The sequence below is a fragment of the Camelus bactrianus genome, chromosome 21 (assembly GCF_048773025.1).
Source record: "Camelus bactrianus isolate YW-2024 breed Bactrian camel chromosome 21, ASM4877302v1, whole genome shotgun sequence".
Lineage (NCBI taxonomy): Eukaryota > Metazoa > Chordata > Mammalia > Artiodactyla > Camelidae > Camelus > Camelus bactrianus.
The window spans coordinates 69,376-87,380 of NC_133559.1; the positions used below are offsets into that span (position 1 = coordinate 69,376).

Below are 18,005 nucleotides of genomic sequence, written 5' to 3' on the forward strand. Positions count from 1 at the left end.
ATGCCCTGATGGACACTGTGGTGGTACCCACCTTATGAATAATGCTGCTGTGAATGCCCATGTACCAGTCTTTGTGTGGAAAAATGATTTTAATTCTCTTAGGTAGATGCCCAAGTGGAACTGGGGTCATACAGCAACTGTATCTCGCTTCTTGAAGGACTGCCACACTGACCTCCACAGACATACCATCTTACATCCCACCAACAGGGAGGGTTCCCACCTGCCTACACCCTGCCAGCTCTTCCGTCTGTCTGTCTTTCGTGGCCATCCTGGAGGGTGTGAAGTGGGATCTTGCGGTTTTGACATGCATTTCCCTAATGACTAATAACACTGAGCATCTTTTCATGTCCTTTCTGGCTATTTGTATTTCTTCTTTGGAAAAGTGTCTATTCAAATCCTTTGCCCACTTTTAAATCGGGTTCTTTGCAAATTCTGGACTCTAGGCCCTTACGAGATGCATAATCTCCAAGTATTTTCTTCCATCCTGTAGGCTGTCTTTTCATCCCCTCAAACAGTGTCCCTTGACACACGAAAGATTGCAATTTTCAGGAAGTGCGATTTGTTCTTTCACTTGCTGCTTGCAGTTTAAGAAGCCACTGACAAATCCAAGGCCACGAAGACCCTCTCCCTTGTCTCCTTCTAAGACCTTTACAGTTTTAGCTCCAAACTCTGGCCTCTTCACCACTTTGAGTTGACCTCTGCATACAGCCTGAGGTCCAGTTTCCGTCTTTGCTTGTGGAGATCACCGTCCAAGCACCTTTGGTCGAACAGACTGTTCTTTCCCCGTCAGATGGTCTTCGTATACTTGACAGAAACGACGGACCAGAGACTCGTGTCTGGCCTCTTAATTCTCCTCTACTGGTCCACGCCTACCCTCTTGCCTGTTCTGGCTGCTGGAGTTTCACAGGAAGCTCTGAACAAAGGGAGCGTGGGTCTTCCAACTCTGCTCTTTCACGAGATGCTGTTGGCTACTCAGTCCCCTGGCAGTTCCACGTGAGTTTTAAGATCAGCTTTCCCATCTCTAGCTTTAATGATACACAGACATTCTGCTCCTACACATCTCCTTCCAGCTTTATGCTGACGCTGTCTCAGGTTACATCTTTTTACATCATGCACCCATTAACAGACTTGTAATCATGGTTTTATGCACTCGTCCTTCAAGCCATAAAGAGAGAAAAAGAGGAGTTACAAACCAAAAAGACCACCACGCCAGCCTTTCTATTTACCTACGCAGCGGCCTCTACCAGTGACCTTTATCTTGCCTCACAGCCTCAAGTTACTGGCTCACTCACTTCAGCCTGAAGGGCTCTCTAATGATTCTTGTAGGGCAGGTTTAAATATAACAAGCTCTCTCAACTCCTAAAAGTATCTGGAAATGCCTTAATTTCTCCTTCATCATTGAAAAAGAGTTTCGCCAGATCCTCTGCCTTCTGGCCTCCTTGGTTTCCAATGAGAAATCAGATGTTAATCTCATTGAAGACCCTTGTACATGACATGTCCCTCCTCTCCTGCTGGTTTTAAGAGCTCCTCTTTGCTTCTGACCAGTGTGGATTACAGTACATCTCAGTATGGATGTCTCAGGCTCCATCCCTACTTGGAGTTCCCTGAACTTCTTGGATGTGTAGACTCATGTCTTTTATCCCGCTTGGGAAGTGCTCATCCATTACTTCTTCCCTGGGCAGGACACTGAGGAGACGGAGGCCGTGGTGGCTGGAGGGCTGAGGCACCACCACATTATGTTCCCAGAGGGGCAGGGGCAGAGGCAGCGGCCAGCGGCTTGCCATGGTAACCATGAGGCCTGCAAAGCCCCCTGGCTGCTGAGGAGGTGTACGATGGACAGGAGCCCCTGGAAAAGCTGTGAACTCCTGATGTTTAAACCACTCTGGTAGGGAAACAAGTTCCCCAGTGTAAACTCTTGGGTTTTGACCACAAAGAAGAGAGAAAGGCAAAGGGAGCCCCCAGGTGGGAGGGCAAGCCCAAGACTAAAAAACGCACGGCAACTTCTTCACCTCACCTGTCTGCCCTCAGATGTCAGTCTGATCTCTGCAACAAAAACGTATCAAGTCTAAACAGAATTAAACCAGAAATTCAAACAAGTACAAATTAGCTTTGGGGTAATAATCTCTTGAGACCGCTGACATGTCCCAACAGAGTCAACTTTCTAAAGACAAGAGTGGCACCATGACAACACAGCCTGGCCAACACTCACCTGTGAAGCCTGGAGTGAGGACCGCCAGCTTCCTTGCCAGGGTGTCCCTGCTGAGGCTCTCATTCAACTTGAGTGGACACAGGTGGACCTTGAAAACAGAGGCCCTGCCTTTGACGTCAGAGGGGCCTAACAGAGAGAGACAGAGGCACAGACGGCCAGATGAGGGTCACCTGCAGCCACTTCACAAAGGCTGTGAGGGCAGTCTGAGGTTCCAGGCACCACCCGTGTGTCTGCACTGCACACCTGGCTGCCCGACTAGGGCCAGGGCAGAAGTGAACCATGGGTCATGGTGGTCATTCAGCTTTTCAACACATTAAAACACTTTCCGGATGGTGCAGCCTCTGGCCTACAGCAAACCCATTCCCGGGACCAGGACCCAACCACGAGCAGATGTAGGCTGCAGGACCGACGTTTCCTCAGTGGAAAGGGCCACAGTGAACTCCCCTTGTAAACTGCCCTTTAAGTTTTTGTAACAGCGCATGAAGAACAAAAGCTGAAAACTCTACGTCCGTCACATCACTCCCAGCTGCATGGACTGCAGTGACCTTCCTGCGGGGCCAACCACACCTGTTCTTTCCAAAAGTAGAGGGCACACATGTTCCTCCGTTGTTTCAAAACGCTGTATTAACTGCTTTAGGACCTCAATCAAAAATCTCCTTCAAATACACATCTAATGATCTATCTAAATTTTTCACCCAAACCCAAATTTTTCACCCAAACCCAAATGAAACCCCAAGCCTGAGCACCGGGTGGCCAGCACACTCACCAATGTAAATCTGGCGGTCAAACTGGCCGGGTTGAGAACGCCAGGCCGGATGGTGCCGGCCCAGCACCACGACGTCGTTGGCCGAGTTGAACCCTGGATGCAAGAGGAGCAGGTAAGGCCGAGGAGAGGGTGCGGTCGGCACCTGTCAGGTCAGCACCACACTCCGAGGGGCCTCTCCTCTCCCCTGCTCTCCCCTGCACACCTGGCCCGACCTTCTAGAACCACTGCCCACCCTGGGAAGCCCCACACTGGCTCTGCGTCTCCTCCCACTGGCTCCACAGCACACTGCACAGGCTGCTCAGCGTGGGGCAGACACTCACACCCAAGGCTGGCTCTGACACCCACTCTGCTACGCAGGAACCAGCAGCTAGGCCCCCACAGTCCCCCACTGCTCTGAGAGGCATCTGCACTGGTGGGTAACCAGCCATTCCTCAGCTAACTGGGACCCCCACAGCCCAGTCTCAGGGTGTGGACCCCCATCCTAACTCATTACTGGTTCCTGCCAGCCTCTGACACCACGCGGCAACCTGCAGGGGTCAGGGAGACCTCCCCCCACCACTGTCAGTGCCCTGGATCACCCAGGTGCTGAAAGGCTTGCAGACCAGGGAGCCAGACGGGACAGCGGCAGGTAGGGCCGTACAAAGGAGAACGGGGCACCTGGCAGGGCCAGGGGAGAGGAAGTGCTCCCAACCTCCTTCCCCTCCAACTGTCTCTCCCATCAGCCCCTCCAGACATCAGGACAGAGTAACAGCTTAATTAGAATGACTGTTGGATACTCAATACAACTGAAGACTTGAGCAACGTTCTGGCCTGTTCAGAAAAGCACACACGGCAGTCCCATCCAGCACATCTTTGGCAAGGCCTGCTCACAGGGCCCCCGACCGTCTCTGGGACCCGGGATTTAAGGAGGGTCTCCATTGCTCCCTGATAAGTGGGGCCCCCTGTGTCTACACTCTGCAAACAGTGTGCTTCACGCCAAGCACGCACCTTCCCCCCCGGGATGTGCTGGCGCAGGGTGCCACATGACCCGACCCCCTTGGGAACCCTGACCCTGGCCGACAGCACTCCCGAGTGGCATCCAACCCACTGCCAGGGGAGGAAGTGTGCCCTGAGACTCCATAGGAAGGGCCTCTGGAAGCTGTGGCCGGCTTCCCTGGGCCTGGCCCAGGCACCTCTTCCCCGTGATTCTCCTCTGTGTCCTGTCACTGAAGTCAACCACAGTACGAACACAACTAAACATGGAGGCCTTCCAGTGGATCACCAAACCCGGGGTAATCTCGCGAACCCCAACACAGTTACAAAGATGAAGAGAAGACAAGATTTGCCAAAGGACCACAGAAAGCTTTCCAAAATTCAAAAACTGGCACGAAGGCCTAGACACTTCCTGGGAGGCATCAGCAGTCCTGGCAGGCTGTCAGACTCGGCTGGAGCCTCTCTGAGCATAAGTCTCGAGGGGGAGAGAGGAGAGAGATTTTGGTGCAAGAGGCAGCCTGGGCACCTGTGAGCCCCGGGCCGGGGAGGGCACCAACACCTGGTCCTCCTGCTGACAGTGGGGCCTGTGTGAACCGAACAGCTCTCTCCAGTACGTGTGCCTGAAAACAGCCTTTCTCAAACAGAATAATCAGGGGTTCTCGCCCAGGGAGCTACTGCACAGAAATGAAGGCCTGGCAGACGGTAATGTGGGGTCTCACCATTCACCTCCACCAGCATCTGGTTCAAGGTGTTCTCCTGCTCGCTCTGGCAACCAAAGTGCCCGCAGCCTCGTTTCCTGCCAATTGCACCCATCTCATCAATGAATAAGATACAAGGGACATTTTTTCAGGCCATCGCAAACATGTCGCAAACCTGAAACAGGAGTCCACACAGAGTCTACTCTGTTACCGGCACAAAGACAGGAAGAAGAGTCTACCAACTTGAGCCCCCTCTTCTGGAACCTGACCCACCTCAGCTGCTGTCTGCCCACCTGGGTCTCCCCTGCACATCTGTGGTCTGCTTGGTGCCCACCGCCAGGGCCCCACACAGACCCGGGGCAGGGATAGAGCGCATCCACCTACCCAAGCTGGCCCAACGCCCACAAACACTTTCAGGAACTCGGACCCATTCACAGTGATGACAGGCACACTGGCCTCCCCCGCAGTCACCTTGGTGAGAAGTTTTGCCAGCACCAGGAGGACCTGTGAGCACGGCTCCCTGGAACAAAAAGGTGACACTTGGTTCTTAAGGGGACGGATGGAGCCGGAGGGAGCAGAGCGCCCCCTCCCACTGAAGCAGGCGCCCTCCAGGGATGCCTTCTAGGAGTGCGCCGCGCTGGCAGTCTGAGGTGTGCTTTCTGTTTAACATTTTCTGCTTGTGAGATGAATGCATGTTCACAGTAAAACTGGTTTACTGTTTCATGGTAAAACGTTCAGATGGTGCAGACACACAAAGCCCCCTGTGCCCTCTCCCCGCAGCTGAGCGTGTTATTTCTTCAGGAAACGCTCCCAGGCAGGACTAGCTGGGTCACAGGGTGTGGTGTATACTGTGGCCACAGAGACTCTGTCCAGCTGGCCCCAAGGCAGCAGGAAGGCAGCAGCTGTGTGGCCGCCGCTGCTGTGCTTCCTTGTCTACGGCCTGCCCTTCTCTGCACTGACTTGAGGGTTAGAATCACAATTCATGCCCTAGTGACACACTTTAGTGCTCCTTCTGTGGACACCACTATGCCTGGAAACTGAGGAGAGACTTAAAGGGGGGCTTATGTTGCTTTATTTCCAGTCCGTGCTGTGGGTTAATATCTAATTATTTCAAAAGAGACCATAAAGTAATTTTTTTAAGTCTTTAAGAACAGAAACAAAATATGTAAAGTGGGGGAGGAGGGAGCCACAACTCAACCCACAGGTGCTGGGGCCCCACGTCTTGTGAATGGGGAGGTGGGGTTCATGGAGGTGTCACAGCCCACCATGCACAGGGTCTTCACGCTCCATCCCTGCCAGTCTCTTCAAGACAGGAGGCAGTGGGGGGGGGGGGGCAGAGCTCAGTGGTGGAGAGCTGCTGAGCATGCACAAGGTCCTGGGTTCAATCCCAGCTACCCCCATTAAATAAATAAATAAATAAACCTAATTACCCACCCCCAAAAAAGACAGAAACAAACAAAAAAGACAGAAGGCAGTGGACCCAGGGTCCCTGTGCCCACGTTTACTGCAGATCACACCCAGCGGGAGCTAGGAAGTCACACAGGCCCCAGCGTCCTCAGCACCACGCAGACTTGACAGAGTGCCCTCCCTCCACACGAGAGGCTCTTCTGTCACCTGCCTGTGCCACACCCACTGTTTACCACACACACTTTCCCAGGAAACACAAGCCCCAGAAAAAATTCCTGAAAGGCACACAGAAGCACCCCCAGCAGCACCTGCCTGTTAAGCCAAGGTGAGCGACAGCTGGGCTCCCTGCTGGTGCGGCTCCAACAGGAGCAGAAGGCGGCTTGTGCACCGGCCACACTCGTGAGCTTTCCAGCCAGCTCTCACCAGGTTGTCAGGCAGAAACACATGCCTCCAGCCCTCTAATCCCCAATGGTCAGTCATCTTCTATTGTTGTTCAGAGTAAGGTGTCGGCAGTACCCTCCCCGCAGGGACCATGTTGGGGAAGCTCTGTGGGGTGAGGACGGTCTACACCAGGAGGGCTCTCAGCCTGGTCCAGAGCCCAGGGACGCCTCGAGGGATCTGTGAATCTACTTCCTGTGAGACACAAATCTTTCTGGGAAAAGGACTCACAGCTTCAGCCGGGCCCTCAGAGGTCCACCCCCGAGCCCCCATTTCCCTGTGCCACACCTGACCTGCGGCCACACTGCATGCCTGCTCCACCTGCTGGGTCAAGGGCTTCCCAAGAGGCAGCTGCATCTGGTCCCAGACCCGTTTACAAGGGCAGTGCTTGTTGTTTTAATTATGTACTTTAATACCACATAAGTTAATAAAATAGGAGTAAAGAAAGCGGTTCCTTCAAAAACGAAGCTGAAGGCTTTGGATAATAAAGCAAAAAAGCAAACTGCATTAAAAAAAAAAAAACAAGGCTGCCAAACTGAACAGATAAGAAAACGTGAAAGAATGTCATAAAAATACAGGACTGTACTTGAATGAAAATCACAACCACAGATGGTAAGTGGTTTATGCAAGAAACGTAACAGAGGGTTTGAATAGGGTGCCAAACTCAAAGGAAGGCCTGCCCTCCAAGACACCAAGGAAAAACACACATTTGTGCCTGGAGTGGAAATAAACTCACTCCAGGTAGACGTGTACTGTTCCTGTGATTCCAGTTTCATACTTTAAAACAGTCACCTCACTGTGGTCTCGAGCGCATCAGATGAGAGGATTTTCACTGCTCTACTCTGCAAACGCTGTTTCCTCTCCCCACTGCAATGGACCACTAAAACCAAAGTCACAAAAGGCTAAGCTGTCAACAACAAACCAGGACGAAGCTCACAGCATCACCATGTTTTCTGAAGTCAGTACCTTTGGAATTTTGGCTCCGAGGTCCTGATATTGCTTGGGATTCTTCAAGAAATTCACAAACTCCATGATCTCCAATTTGGCCTCTTCGCAACTGGCCACGTCTGCAAACCGCACACCGATGTTGTCCCTGACGACCCAGGCTGTGGTCTCACCAACACTGAAGAGGCTCCCTCCACGCCCAGCCCCCATCGGACCTCTCCTCAGGGTACAGAGAAGGATGCCGACCAGGAGAACGGTGGGCACCAGGCTTTGAAAGAAAGAGCTAGAAAGTCCAAGAAAACCATCTGCCATATTCAAGGGAAAGGCCAGAAACACGGCCCTCCAGGCAAGAACACTGAGGGCTCCAGAGCCTGGCCCTGCAACACAAAAGGGAGCAGTTTCTTTCTAAAATGTGTCAGCATCTGTCCCGCAGGCACTGCACCACTTTTCTAAGGCTGTCTAGCTAAACTTTTCCCTGATCAAGCCTTTCCTCAATAAAAATAGATAACAAATTGATTTTTCACTACGGACATTATAACTATTAGCAGATGCCTGTAACTGGCTGGAAGGATGCACCCTCCAAAATAGGTTAAGCACTAAACTGTTCTGTGCTCAGAGCCAGAGGCCCTGGACTGCACCCTGGCTCTCTCATCGCTCTCAGTGGTGCAGACCACGGCCATCCGGTTGGGGGTCTTGATGCCCAGCTCCCAGTGAGCAGTCTCCAGGTTCCGCTCGAAGGCATCCACACTGCCGATGCTGAACCATACGAACTTCTGCAGAGACCGAGGCACCTAAGGTGGCCCCCACCCAGGGCCGCCACCTCCCTCACCAGCTCCTCTCCCAGCGAAGCCCTGAGCAGCTCTGAAGGCCCTGCTGTCCTGGCCCCCAAAGCACAGGCTCAGGCGTCAGGTCAACATACAAAATGCCCATCGACTACTGACACCTGCTTGCCTCCTCACTCCCTCACGCCATCTTCCTCTCATCCCAAATCTTGGCTCGTGGCTCTTACGTGCTACTTAAAACACTGAAATCACAGCTGCAGGTTTATAAGGGGTCCTGTGCTATCCGATGTGCCAACAAAGTCAAGGAGCACATTAACACAGGTGGGTGCTGGATACTGAAACTCAGCGAGGCATCTCTCTAAAAAAACATAAAACTACATCTTACACTAAATACCAAAAGCTATGTCTGGAACACCCAGCCGAGCCCACCCCTCACCTCGGATGGTGTCCCAGGGGCAGGAATCACACGCACAAACTGTTTGTTCATGACTTCCAACCGGTCCACCTAGAAGAGAGAAAGCCAGTCACAGCAGCCGAGTTACAAGCAGGACATCTGTCAGCATGGCACGGGCCTCGGTCCTCAGACATCCACACGCACAGGCGCCCCGGCTCTGGGAGCAGCACACACTCTGCAGACAGGCCTTGGCTTCGTATTGCACTAACAGGGACATTTTTAGCTTGGGATTATTTTAATAAACAGGAACCAATTCAAGAACAGGAATTATAACTTGGTACACTGAGCACTAAGCTTCTAAACTGGCTTGAAAATCCAAAAGGAACACAAACTGAAAAGAGCTTACGTTGAAAGAAGAGCTGATTTGGGAACATTCTGTCCATCCAGTCAGGGGCATGCCAACGAAATGAACGTGCAGCCCTCTGTCGCCCGCCCACCTGCCGTCTGGAGCCCACAGGCCCTCCAAGGGCGCATCAGACACGGCAAAGGCTGTGCCTACATCACCTCGTCCGCCTCCTGTCTATACCATCTTGACCACTACAACACAGCTGCTTGTGGAAATGGCAGGAGGGCCCAGGACTGGACAATGAGGACACAGTCCTAAGTGTGGAGACTCACCACCACCACAACCACTACAACACAGACTCCTGAACATGTCTGTAATACAGCCATAACACCTGGCATAGAGAGGTCTCAAAGCACCTGCACATCCCAGCTTCTCCTCTGCAACACACAATCCCCAGACAGCAAGGCCCCTCCAGCCTTCACGTTGGTGAGACGAGGGTGGGGGCACCCTCACTGTCCCCATTACACTGAGATCTTGGACAGCCTGGATCGCTGCCCAGCTTACCTGGCACACTTTATCCAACGCAGTGCACCACCGCCTGAGTGTGCAGTGGGCCACGGGTATGCTTTCAGACTGGCCAGGAGGAACACACACACAGACACAGACACAGACACAGACACAGACACACACACACACACACACACACACACACACACACACGGCCCGCCTGGGTTAGCATGGGATGGTGACTTCCTTCTTAATGTTTTTATTTATTTCCGAAAACTTCTGTTATCAAATTTTTGAAAAACAACAAAGCTGTTTTAAAACAAAGAATGCTACTGAAGTTTTGGGAACTGTAGTTCTTTGTTCCCAATTAAGCCCTTCACAAGAGAGCATCTGTTCCAGGCCATGGCCCTGGAAGTGCACCCGGGCTCAGGGGTAGCTGTGAAAGCTATCTTATTTCTGCGACACCCTAGGATGTTATCAGGGGTCTTCTCAGACAAGTGGGTAGGGGGTGGGGGGCATGGCTGGAGAGAACACAGATTCACATTCACACCTGGACTTTCCCAGCCTACACGGAAGTGCCCCTAAGTCAGGAGGATCTGGTCCTTGGTCTGAGCCAGGCCAGAGGCAGCCCCCACTGGACACCGCAGGGCTGAGTCAGGTGGGCTGGGGAGAGAACACTTCGACTGCACGTGCTCCAGGCCGAGTGTGGAACAAGCATGTGACTGTCAGCCACACAGACCCTCGAGGAAACTCTGGCATCTGTCCAGAACGCGGGTACAGGAAGACACCCGTCTCAACCTCTGCACAGCAGCATCTGCAGGTGGCAGGTCCCTGGCAGAGAGGGGCTGTAGCAGCCCTCCCCCCACCACGTAGGGAGCATCACCAAGGGGCTCTCTGAGGACAGACGTGTGACAGACAACACAGTGGTAAACAACAGTTTTCTGCCGACATCGTCACACAGAAGGAAGCCTCACCTTATAAGTGGTTATTTAGGGCAACGGGGGAATGAGTCCTCTGCACTTGTGAGAGTCTGCACTCAAGCCTGAGAGTCCTGCAGGACAAGGGGGGGGGGGGGGCCTCTGCTGCTGTGACACAAAGCCCAGGGATGACAGTGCTTGCCCTCAGTGTCTGAGGCCAGCGAGCAGGGCAGAGGTGCACCAAGAGGAGGAGCGTTCTGAGTCAGATATGAGACTGAAATTTAAAGATAAATAAACAAACAGAACTAAGTCTTAGAAGCTAAAGCTAATGAAAGATGAAGTCAGGCCATGACGTTAAAGGGGCCTCCAACCAGCAGGAAAGTGGGTGTGAGAGCTCGGCGGGGCAGTTAGTGGAAGAAGTAAAACTGTGTCTTGTCTCCACCCCGAGGCTGACAGACCACAGGGATGGGCCACCACCGCAGGTGTGTAGACAGAGCACAGAGTCGCCTCACCAGACCTCTCACCAGGTGATACCGCAGAAAGTGCTTCCAGCTGATTTCTTTCCCAGGGTCTCAAAAACAGAAGTAGAAAAATCCCACGGCAACACCTGCCCCTAAAACGGCCAGACTGCGGAAATCCTTGTCACCCCAGGACACCTCTCCCTGTGGAAAAAGCAAACACGAAGCATTTCACAGTTAAATGAGGGTGGTTCCTTCGCAAACATGGCCACTCCCTTTATAGAAGTGAGAGAAGTCGTCCAAACCCTCCCTCCTGACACTCCGCCACATGGCCCCCGGTGCACAACCAAAGTCAGCCCTCGGGAGGAAAGACCTCTGTGGTGTCTGAGCTCCCCAGACCACCCAGGAGAAGCAGAGTGCCCACCAAGAGCCCTGCCCGTGGAGCCATCATTCCTCAGGTTACTCTTACCTGGGGCTTTAAAAATTCAGACAGAAATTTCCATGTTTTTACAAATTAAAACCATTGCTCCGAAACAGCAGAAAAGCTGTACAAAGCCTGAGCTTGGAGTGACTGCTTCCTTGGGAGGGTGACAGGACGGTGGGACTGGTCCTCAGACGCACACACCCTCTGCATCTGTTTCCACCAGGCAAAGTCGTCCCACTCCCCTCCTCTCCTGCCTCCATCTGCTCCAGGCCCAGCATCCTTCAGTTCACCAGCTCCTAAGAGAAAAACTATGATCTCAGAAAACTATCATGTAACTTTCCAGAGAAGAAAGAGTCAGAGCACAGGAAAAAGCCTTCCAACATACAGCTTTCCTAACACTGGTGCTTTGTGGAGAATAACAGGGAACGGAAAGGAAGAGGCTGGAGGCGGTGAGGGGCAGAGCTGACCCCAGAGAGCATCCCCTTCTGAAGGGCGGGAGGGAAGCCTGCAGCACCCTCCAGGGATCCGGGCACTAGACATTTCCAGACAAGAAGGAAGCTGTAAACCAGTTTCTTCAACTCTCTACGAAACCACAAGCGAACGGTGCACACGTGCCAGGTGTGACCCAGGTGGGTTACTTTTAAGGAAGTGACACTTCGTATGCTCCTGCTGAAACCAGCACCTCTGTAACTGGCCCTCTACAGACACTGCTGAGAAGTAGTTCAGGCACTTGCGAACTTCCTCACATTCCACTTTGCTGGCTCCAGACCTGCGCTCTCAGAGTGACAGCCACCTTTCCACACAAGTGGCGGAAAGAAAGTAACAAAGTGATGAGAGACTGGCACTCATGTCACTTGCTCTCAGGCAGAAGCCCCTCTCCTCAGGACACCTGGGACCCACAAACTAGATGACTGAGTCCAGTCCGCAAGCCTCTTCCTGTAACATGTGCATGTGAAGCAGTAACAGTTCAAACTACACAAGTCTAGGCCCATAAGCAACCCTGAAGCCCCCAGCCTGGGGGAGATGGGTCTGACGCAGGACACACTCATCTGCCGTCTAAGGACCCCATTTCTTTCAAGTACAATCTAAGGATCAGGCAGCCTGAACAGTCCTAGAAAGCTGGGACAAACCAGAAAAATATCTCCTTTCCCACGTAACTAAATCAACTACACTTTCAATTAAAATTTCCGAAGGGTATTTTAGCGTACATAAAAATGACAAGGGGAAAAACAAAAACAAAAACAAAAGCAAATAACTGCTATCACGGTGTCTGCCAGGTATCCAGCTTTTGTTTAGCCTGTGTGATATTTGCTTTTTAATAAGAAATGTACATTTGCTCTTCCAGGAAGGAGCTCCCAAAACCCTTGTAGTTTCTCAAGCGGAAAGAGAGAGAAAGACACCTTCTGTTGTTCATAAGCTCCTTTCAACCACACCAGAGTTCGTGTTGGTGACTTCTGGAAAAACTCCAGTGATGGGGACTGGAGGGTTGGAACTTTCAACTCTACCCCACACACCTCCGAGAAGGGGGAGAGGAGCTGTATTTTGAATCAATCACCAATGGCCAACGATTTCCTCAGTCATGCCTGTGCAATGGAACCCCCCATAAAACCCAAAAGGACAGAGTTCAGAGAGCTACCAGGCTGGCAGACAAGAGCACACCCACATGCTGGCGGGTGGTGCACCCCATGTTCCCCAGGACAGAAGCTCCTGTGCTGGGGGCTGTTCCCAAACCTGCCCTGTGCGCTTCCCTATCTGGCTGTTCCTTCATACCCTTTAAAGTCCTTTGCAATAAACCAATAATCTAGCAAGCAAACGGGTATCCTGACTCCAGTGAACCACTCCAGCAAATTAACCAAACCAGAGAAGGGGGTCATGGGAAGCAAGTTTGGTCAGAAGGGCAGGTAACCACCGGATGTGTGACTGGCATCTGAAGTGTGTGTGTTACAGCTGCAGGACACCCAGCTGGTGTTGCAGAACCTCCTGGTGGGTGAAGAAGTGAAGAGTGACGTACCGAGAGCGAGGAGACTCACAGAACAGGTTTTTCCATAAAAACTTGGGAAACTAACCCAAAACGGGAAAAAAAAATCATTCCCCTGAGTAAAGAAAAGGTGGTCAGACAAAGGCTTGAGACAGAAATCACTTTCTCAGCCAGGCGACTCGTCCATAGCCAGGCAACAACCAGCAGATGCACGACACCCACAGAAGTTCCAGGATGACACCAGCACAGACCTGCCCCTGACGTACATGCCAGCGCTGAGCAAGGCCAACACAAAGCCATGGAAGCCCGAAGGCCATGATGACCTGGGGAATGGCCAAACATATTATGGGACAGGGTGGAAATCTGCATAAATGTTAAAAACAAAACACAAGTCTCCAAAGAAGTCTTCTGTTTGTAGTAAATCATGTAAGTGCACCCCCAAGGTGCTTCTGCGGGCCTCTATCCACCCTGCACTCATGGGGCCCAAGCAGGACACAGTTCCCAGGGAGACACCAACTTCACCAAACTGAGACATAACTGAGAGGACAGACTTGTCAAGGCTTCCAACTGCACAGGCTGTGGAGTGGGGAGCACCAGGGACAAAGGAAGGGAACGTGGCCATGCCCACAAGAGCGAAGGGAAGGGAAGCCACCACCACCCACGCATGGCCCACCTGCTCACCAGCTCCAAGATTAACCCAAAATTAATGAATGCTTTAAAAATTCTCACATGTAAAACAGGGACAATCTGATCCACCCAACTGTCCCTTTTACCTTCCATCACTTTTCCTTCTACTACTATTACATAATTTCTCAACCCTATAGGGACAAGATGATGAGGTTCAGGCACTTTGAATGCACGCATCACACTCACCACAGCAACCACAGTATCAGAGCAGGGTAGGAAGGGTTAGGGAGAAGCCAGTTTTCTTTAGGACTTCTGCTTGGTGGATCAGCACGCACCTCCTGGTTGCCAGCACACTCTGCTCTGCACCTGAAGCTCCACACACGGGGTATCCCGAGACACACCGAGCACAGCCCACAGCCTGCTCTGAGGGGCACATGGGCTCCAAACTAACTGAGTCTGCACAGCGTCTCTTATCTGCTTTTTGAACATGAGATTCGGCCTAACCAGCCCTCAGATGCACAGGAACAAAGGTTTGCTCCCATGCAACCCTGAAGATTTATCAAGCAACTTCCTCCTGGAAGTTTCTCCTTCACCGTCTTCAACGATATATCAAAACCATAAAGATGTAGAGGTGACCCAGAAACAGGATGAGCTAAATGTGACTCAGTGTGGAAGCTAAGGCGGGGCACAGAGCCTCCTGGTCATGCACCCTGTCCCCAGTTCCCCACTATGGAGGATACAGAGGAAGCCACACTCAGTTCCCATAAGCGTTGTGCTGTCAGTGATGCGAGGGGAAAGACAGGTACCTTTGGATGGTTCTGAACACAGCCACTAGGAAAATGACGGTGGTCTCGTCTGCAGAGCCTGCTGCTGAAAGCAGGTTCCCTGGAGGCATTGAAACTCGAGAGACAATTAGCTGCTTCTGCAATACCATGGGGCATTTTCTCACAGTGGCCATTACAGGTTCAAAGAGGCCAGGATTCGGGCTGAGGTATAGCCCGGACGCCCTTGTCTATTATATGATTCAAACAGGATGAGTGGAAAATAAATTCAATGTAGAAATGCGTGACAAATTTTCATAGCTACAGCTGTCAAACAAAAGCACACTAATCACTTCTTGCCCAAGGCAATTTTGCTCACTGAAAATATTACAGCCTCAAAAAAAAAAATTACTCTAACATTAAAATCATGTGAAATTTAAAAACCAAAGGGTACTACAATTTATCTTTATTCAGCCAAGGATAAGTGCTTTTGTCAGGAAAGCAAACATTTTTCCAGACCCTGTATTTTCTTTAGTCCTCAAAGTGGAAAATGACAGCTTTTACCAAAAGCTGCTAACAGTACTTAACACCAGTCAAGGTCAGGACTAGAGACATTTCAGTCCCCACTATTGTAGAAGAAAGCCACCAGAGCAAAAGCAGGCACAAGAAAAGCCACCACACTGAAAAGACAGAACCAACCACACTCACAGTACTGACTGTGCTCAGAGAAGTCCAACCCAGCCGCAGATCGGGATGGCCCCAGTGTTTTATCCTAATGAAGCCGGGTCTGCGGGTGACAACTGTGTTATTCCAGCCGTGCCGTCTTTCACGATGAGGCAGTGCACTCTTCAAAGTAAACTCATTCCCTAATGATTAATTTGCTACTAGCCAAAGTATTCAAATACGCCTATCAAAGACCAGAAGAACTAAAAAGTAAGGTAAGCTATGAGAAAGACGTTAAAATCGGGGAAAATCTATGCAGGGGGACTCAGAAAGGAAAAGCCACAGGTAACGGTGTTGGGGATCCTGAAACTTCTGCACTGGGAATGAACCTCCCTGCTGCAGCCAGTCACCGTGCACAGCAGAACGAGGACCTGACGTCACAGAGGCACGTCACCGGGAAGAGATTTAGATGAAGGAGCACAGGTCCCTAGGCACCAGATGTGCGCCAGGTGCTTCTGTCACCTCCTCCGACCCTCAATGCCCCTGCTGAGAAAGTACTTGCCACTGTTCCCACTGCAGGGCGGACAAGCAGAAGTGCAGAGAGGTCCACAAGTGCCTGAGGTACGATAACGCAGAGCCGGAGGTACACAATGAGGACTCTGGTGCCCAAACCTCCCAGGTCTCTCCAGAACCAGCGCGATGCAGGTGGCTCGACAGCAGTATCAGGTGGTCTACAACCCCAGAGGTACAAAGGACAACACTTCAGGCCCCAAAACTTGATAAAACATCCAACTCTTTTTCTTTGAGATCTAATCCTTTTCTGATTAGTCAGGGGACCACATTCGGTGGGCTGCAACTCTCAAAAGACAGGGGTCTACTATCCATTCTTGGCATTTGGTTTAGATGAGCTTTCTAAATTGGTCTTTGCATATGCAAAGCCAAGACATGAAGCTGGCTCAGCAAGGCTGCCCCATTGCTGACAGGCAAAGCACCACTGTCCTTTCTGCGCCAGATCACACATCAGGGGACCCTGGTCTGTGTATCAGAGTCACTCACGTGCGGCCTCACCGGCCCTCGTCGACCTGCTGGCGAGCCACCGCTCAGTACCCTCCTCCCTTCAGGAGCCGACTATCCCACCTGAGACAAAGTGGCATTCATTCTCCTCCACTCCCTTCTCTTCATTCTCACTGCCTTTGCTCTATCTTCTCTTCCTTCACACCTCGTATAACCACCTGCATGCTATATACGTGCTTGTTGTCTGGTTCTCCCTCTTGGGTGGCAGGGGCAGTGTAGGAAACTCACTGAATGAAAAAATACCTGCACAGAAGCTTCCAGAACATAGGGTTCCACCTGATGAGTGCAGACTGCACGGGTATATCCTTTACCTACAGTGCTGACTGCTACTTCACCCCCAGCCTTTGCATGGCCCCTCAGCCTACAAATCACCAAGCCCTCAAAGCAGAGCAGTTCACGGGGCAGAGCCCTTGCCTGTCCTGCTCACCATGACGTCACCCAGGTAGGAGACTCTCAACAGACGAATAACAGAGTCTCGGAAGGAACTCAAAAATCATCCAACTTCTTCCCTTCACAACCAAAACCACTGAGGTCCTTCAATGTGACAGCACCCTAAGGCTGTATCAATACAAAAAAGAAAAAGAAAAAAGAAAAAAAGCAACCGTAAAATGTGGAATAATATTTCACAGTACCGAACCCAGGAGAGGGCGTACAGTACAGAAGTATCTAAAAGTGAAGAGGCTGGAGCAGCAGCCGACCAGCTGCGGTCTTATATTTCCTCTTCTATAAAATTGGATTATACAAGCGCCTACCTGCAGGATGGTTATGACTTAAATGAAATAATTCCTGTAGAGCCCTTAGCACGGAAGCCCTCAAACAGTGTAAGCTATTATTACAGTGATGGTACTGGGCTCCAAAAACGATGAATAACAACTACGTTAACACTTTATAAAACTCCTTCTTGTCCATCTTCATATAGGAGAGCAACTCTGCGAGACTGACAGAGCAGAGGCAGTACTACCGCTGAGCCCAGGAGGACACCACTTCGCAGTCGGAGCGAGCGCCCGAGAAGACAGGGCAGGTTCGCAGTGGAGCGAGGCTTGAACGCAGTGCACTCAACGTGGGGCTCCTTGGGGAGGGCAATAAGGAGGCAGGGGCAGCGGGAATTTTCCAAGGGCGGAAGGCGCCGCAGGGAGAAGGGCGGGGGCTCAGAGAACAGAGGGAGACAGGTTCCGGCCACGGGCAGCCGCCTCGGCCGCAGGGACTGGGGAGGAGCCCGGGGCCGCAAGGCCCGACGTGCGGTCGCCGCCCCTCGGCTCCCGGGCTCCCCTCGCGTTCTCTCACCGTGTTCCTGCACGGCGCCCCACCGCGCCGGCCGGCGCACCTGGATGGCGTCACCGCGGCGACGAGAGCGGCCGCCCCCACCATCACCACCCCCGCCCCCCGGAACCGGCGGGGAGCCAGCACCTCCCCGCTCACCTGCCGGGCGGTTCCGAGGGCCCTCAAGCCTGCCCTGGCCGTCCTGCCGCCTCGTGGGCCACCGCCGCATTGCCACAGCACGGCGAGCGGCCCGGCCACCGACACGCCGCCAGCCACTGCAACATTTCCACCCCTGACCTCGCGCCGCTCGGGCGCGCGCAGGCGCAGTATTGCGGCAAATAGGTCATAAGGCGCCACGCCCCCGCGCCGACCTCGGCGA

At 52.2% G+C, this 18,005-nt stretch overlaps 1 protein-coding gene across 13 annotated transcripts; it reads right to left on the reverse strand.

Moving 5' to 3' along the window:
* Positions 1–70: 70 nt before the first annotated feature.
* Positions 71–17,969, reverse strand: LOC105080870 (mitochondrial inner membrane m-AAA protease component AFG3L1). Of its 13 annotated transcripts, none has more exons than XM_074349116.1 (10): positions 17,786–17,969; positions 11,309–11,559; positions 10,906–11,043; positions 8,654–8,722; positions 7,457–7,812; positions 5,030–5,165; positions 4,667–4,820; positions 2,976–3,068; positions 2,210–2,335; positions 71–1,155 (listed from the first exon to the last, which is right to left on the reverse strand). In XM_074349116.1, the coding sequence occupies exons 7-10, from the start codon at positions 4,758–4,760 to the stop codon at positions 1,109–1,111; spliced, it is 360 nt and encodes a 119-aa protein (XP_074205217.1). In that variant the 5' UTR covers positions 4,761–4,820; positions 5,030–5,165; positions 7,457–7,812; positions 8,654–8,722; positions 10,906–11,043; positions 11,309–11,559; positions 17,786–17,969; the 3' UTR covers positions 71–1,108. The 13 variants fall into 13 exon arrangements, with proteins under 13 accessions (XP_074205217.1, XP_074205210.1, XP_074205214.1 ...); XM_074349109.1 differs by lacking the exon at positions 4,667–4,820 and adding an exon at positions 10,439–10,515 and having other exon boundaries at positions 7,457–7,557; positions 17,786–17,968; XM_074349113.1 differs by lacking the exons at positions 4,667–4,820; positions 7,457–7,812 and adding an exon at positions 10,439–10,515.
* Between the last annotated feature and the right edge of the window lie 36 nt (positions 17,970–18,005).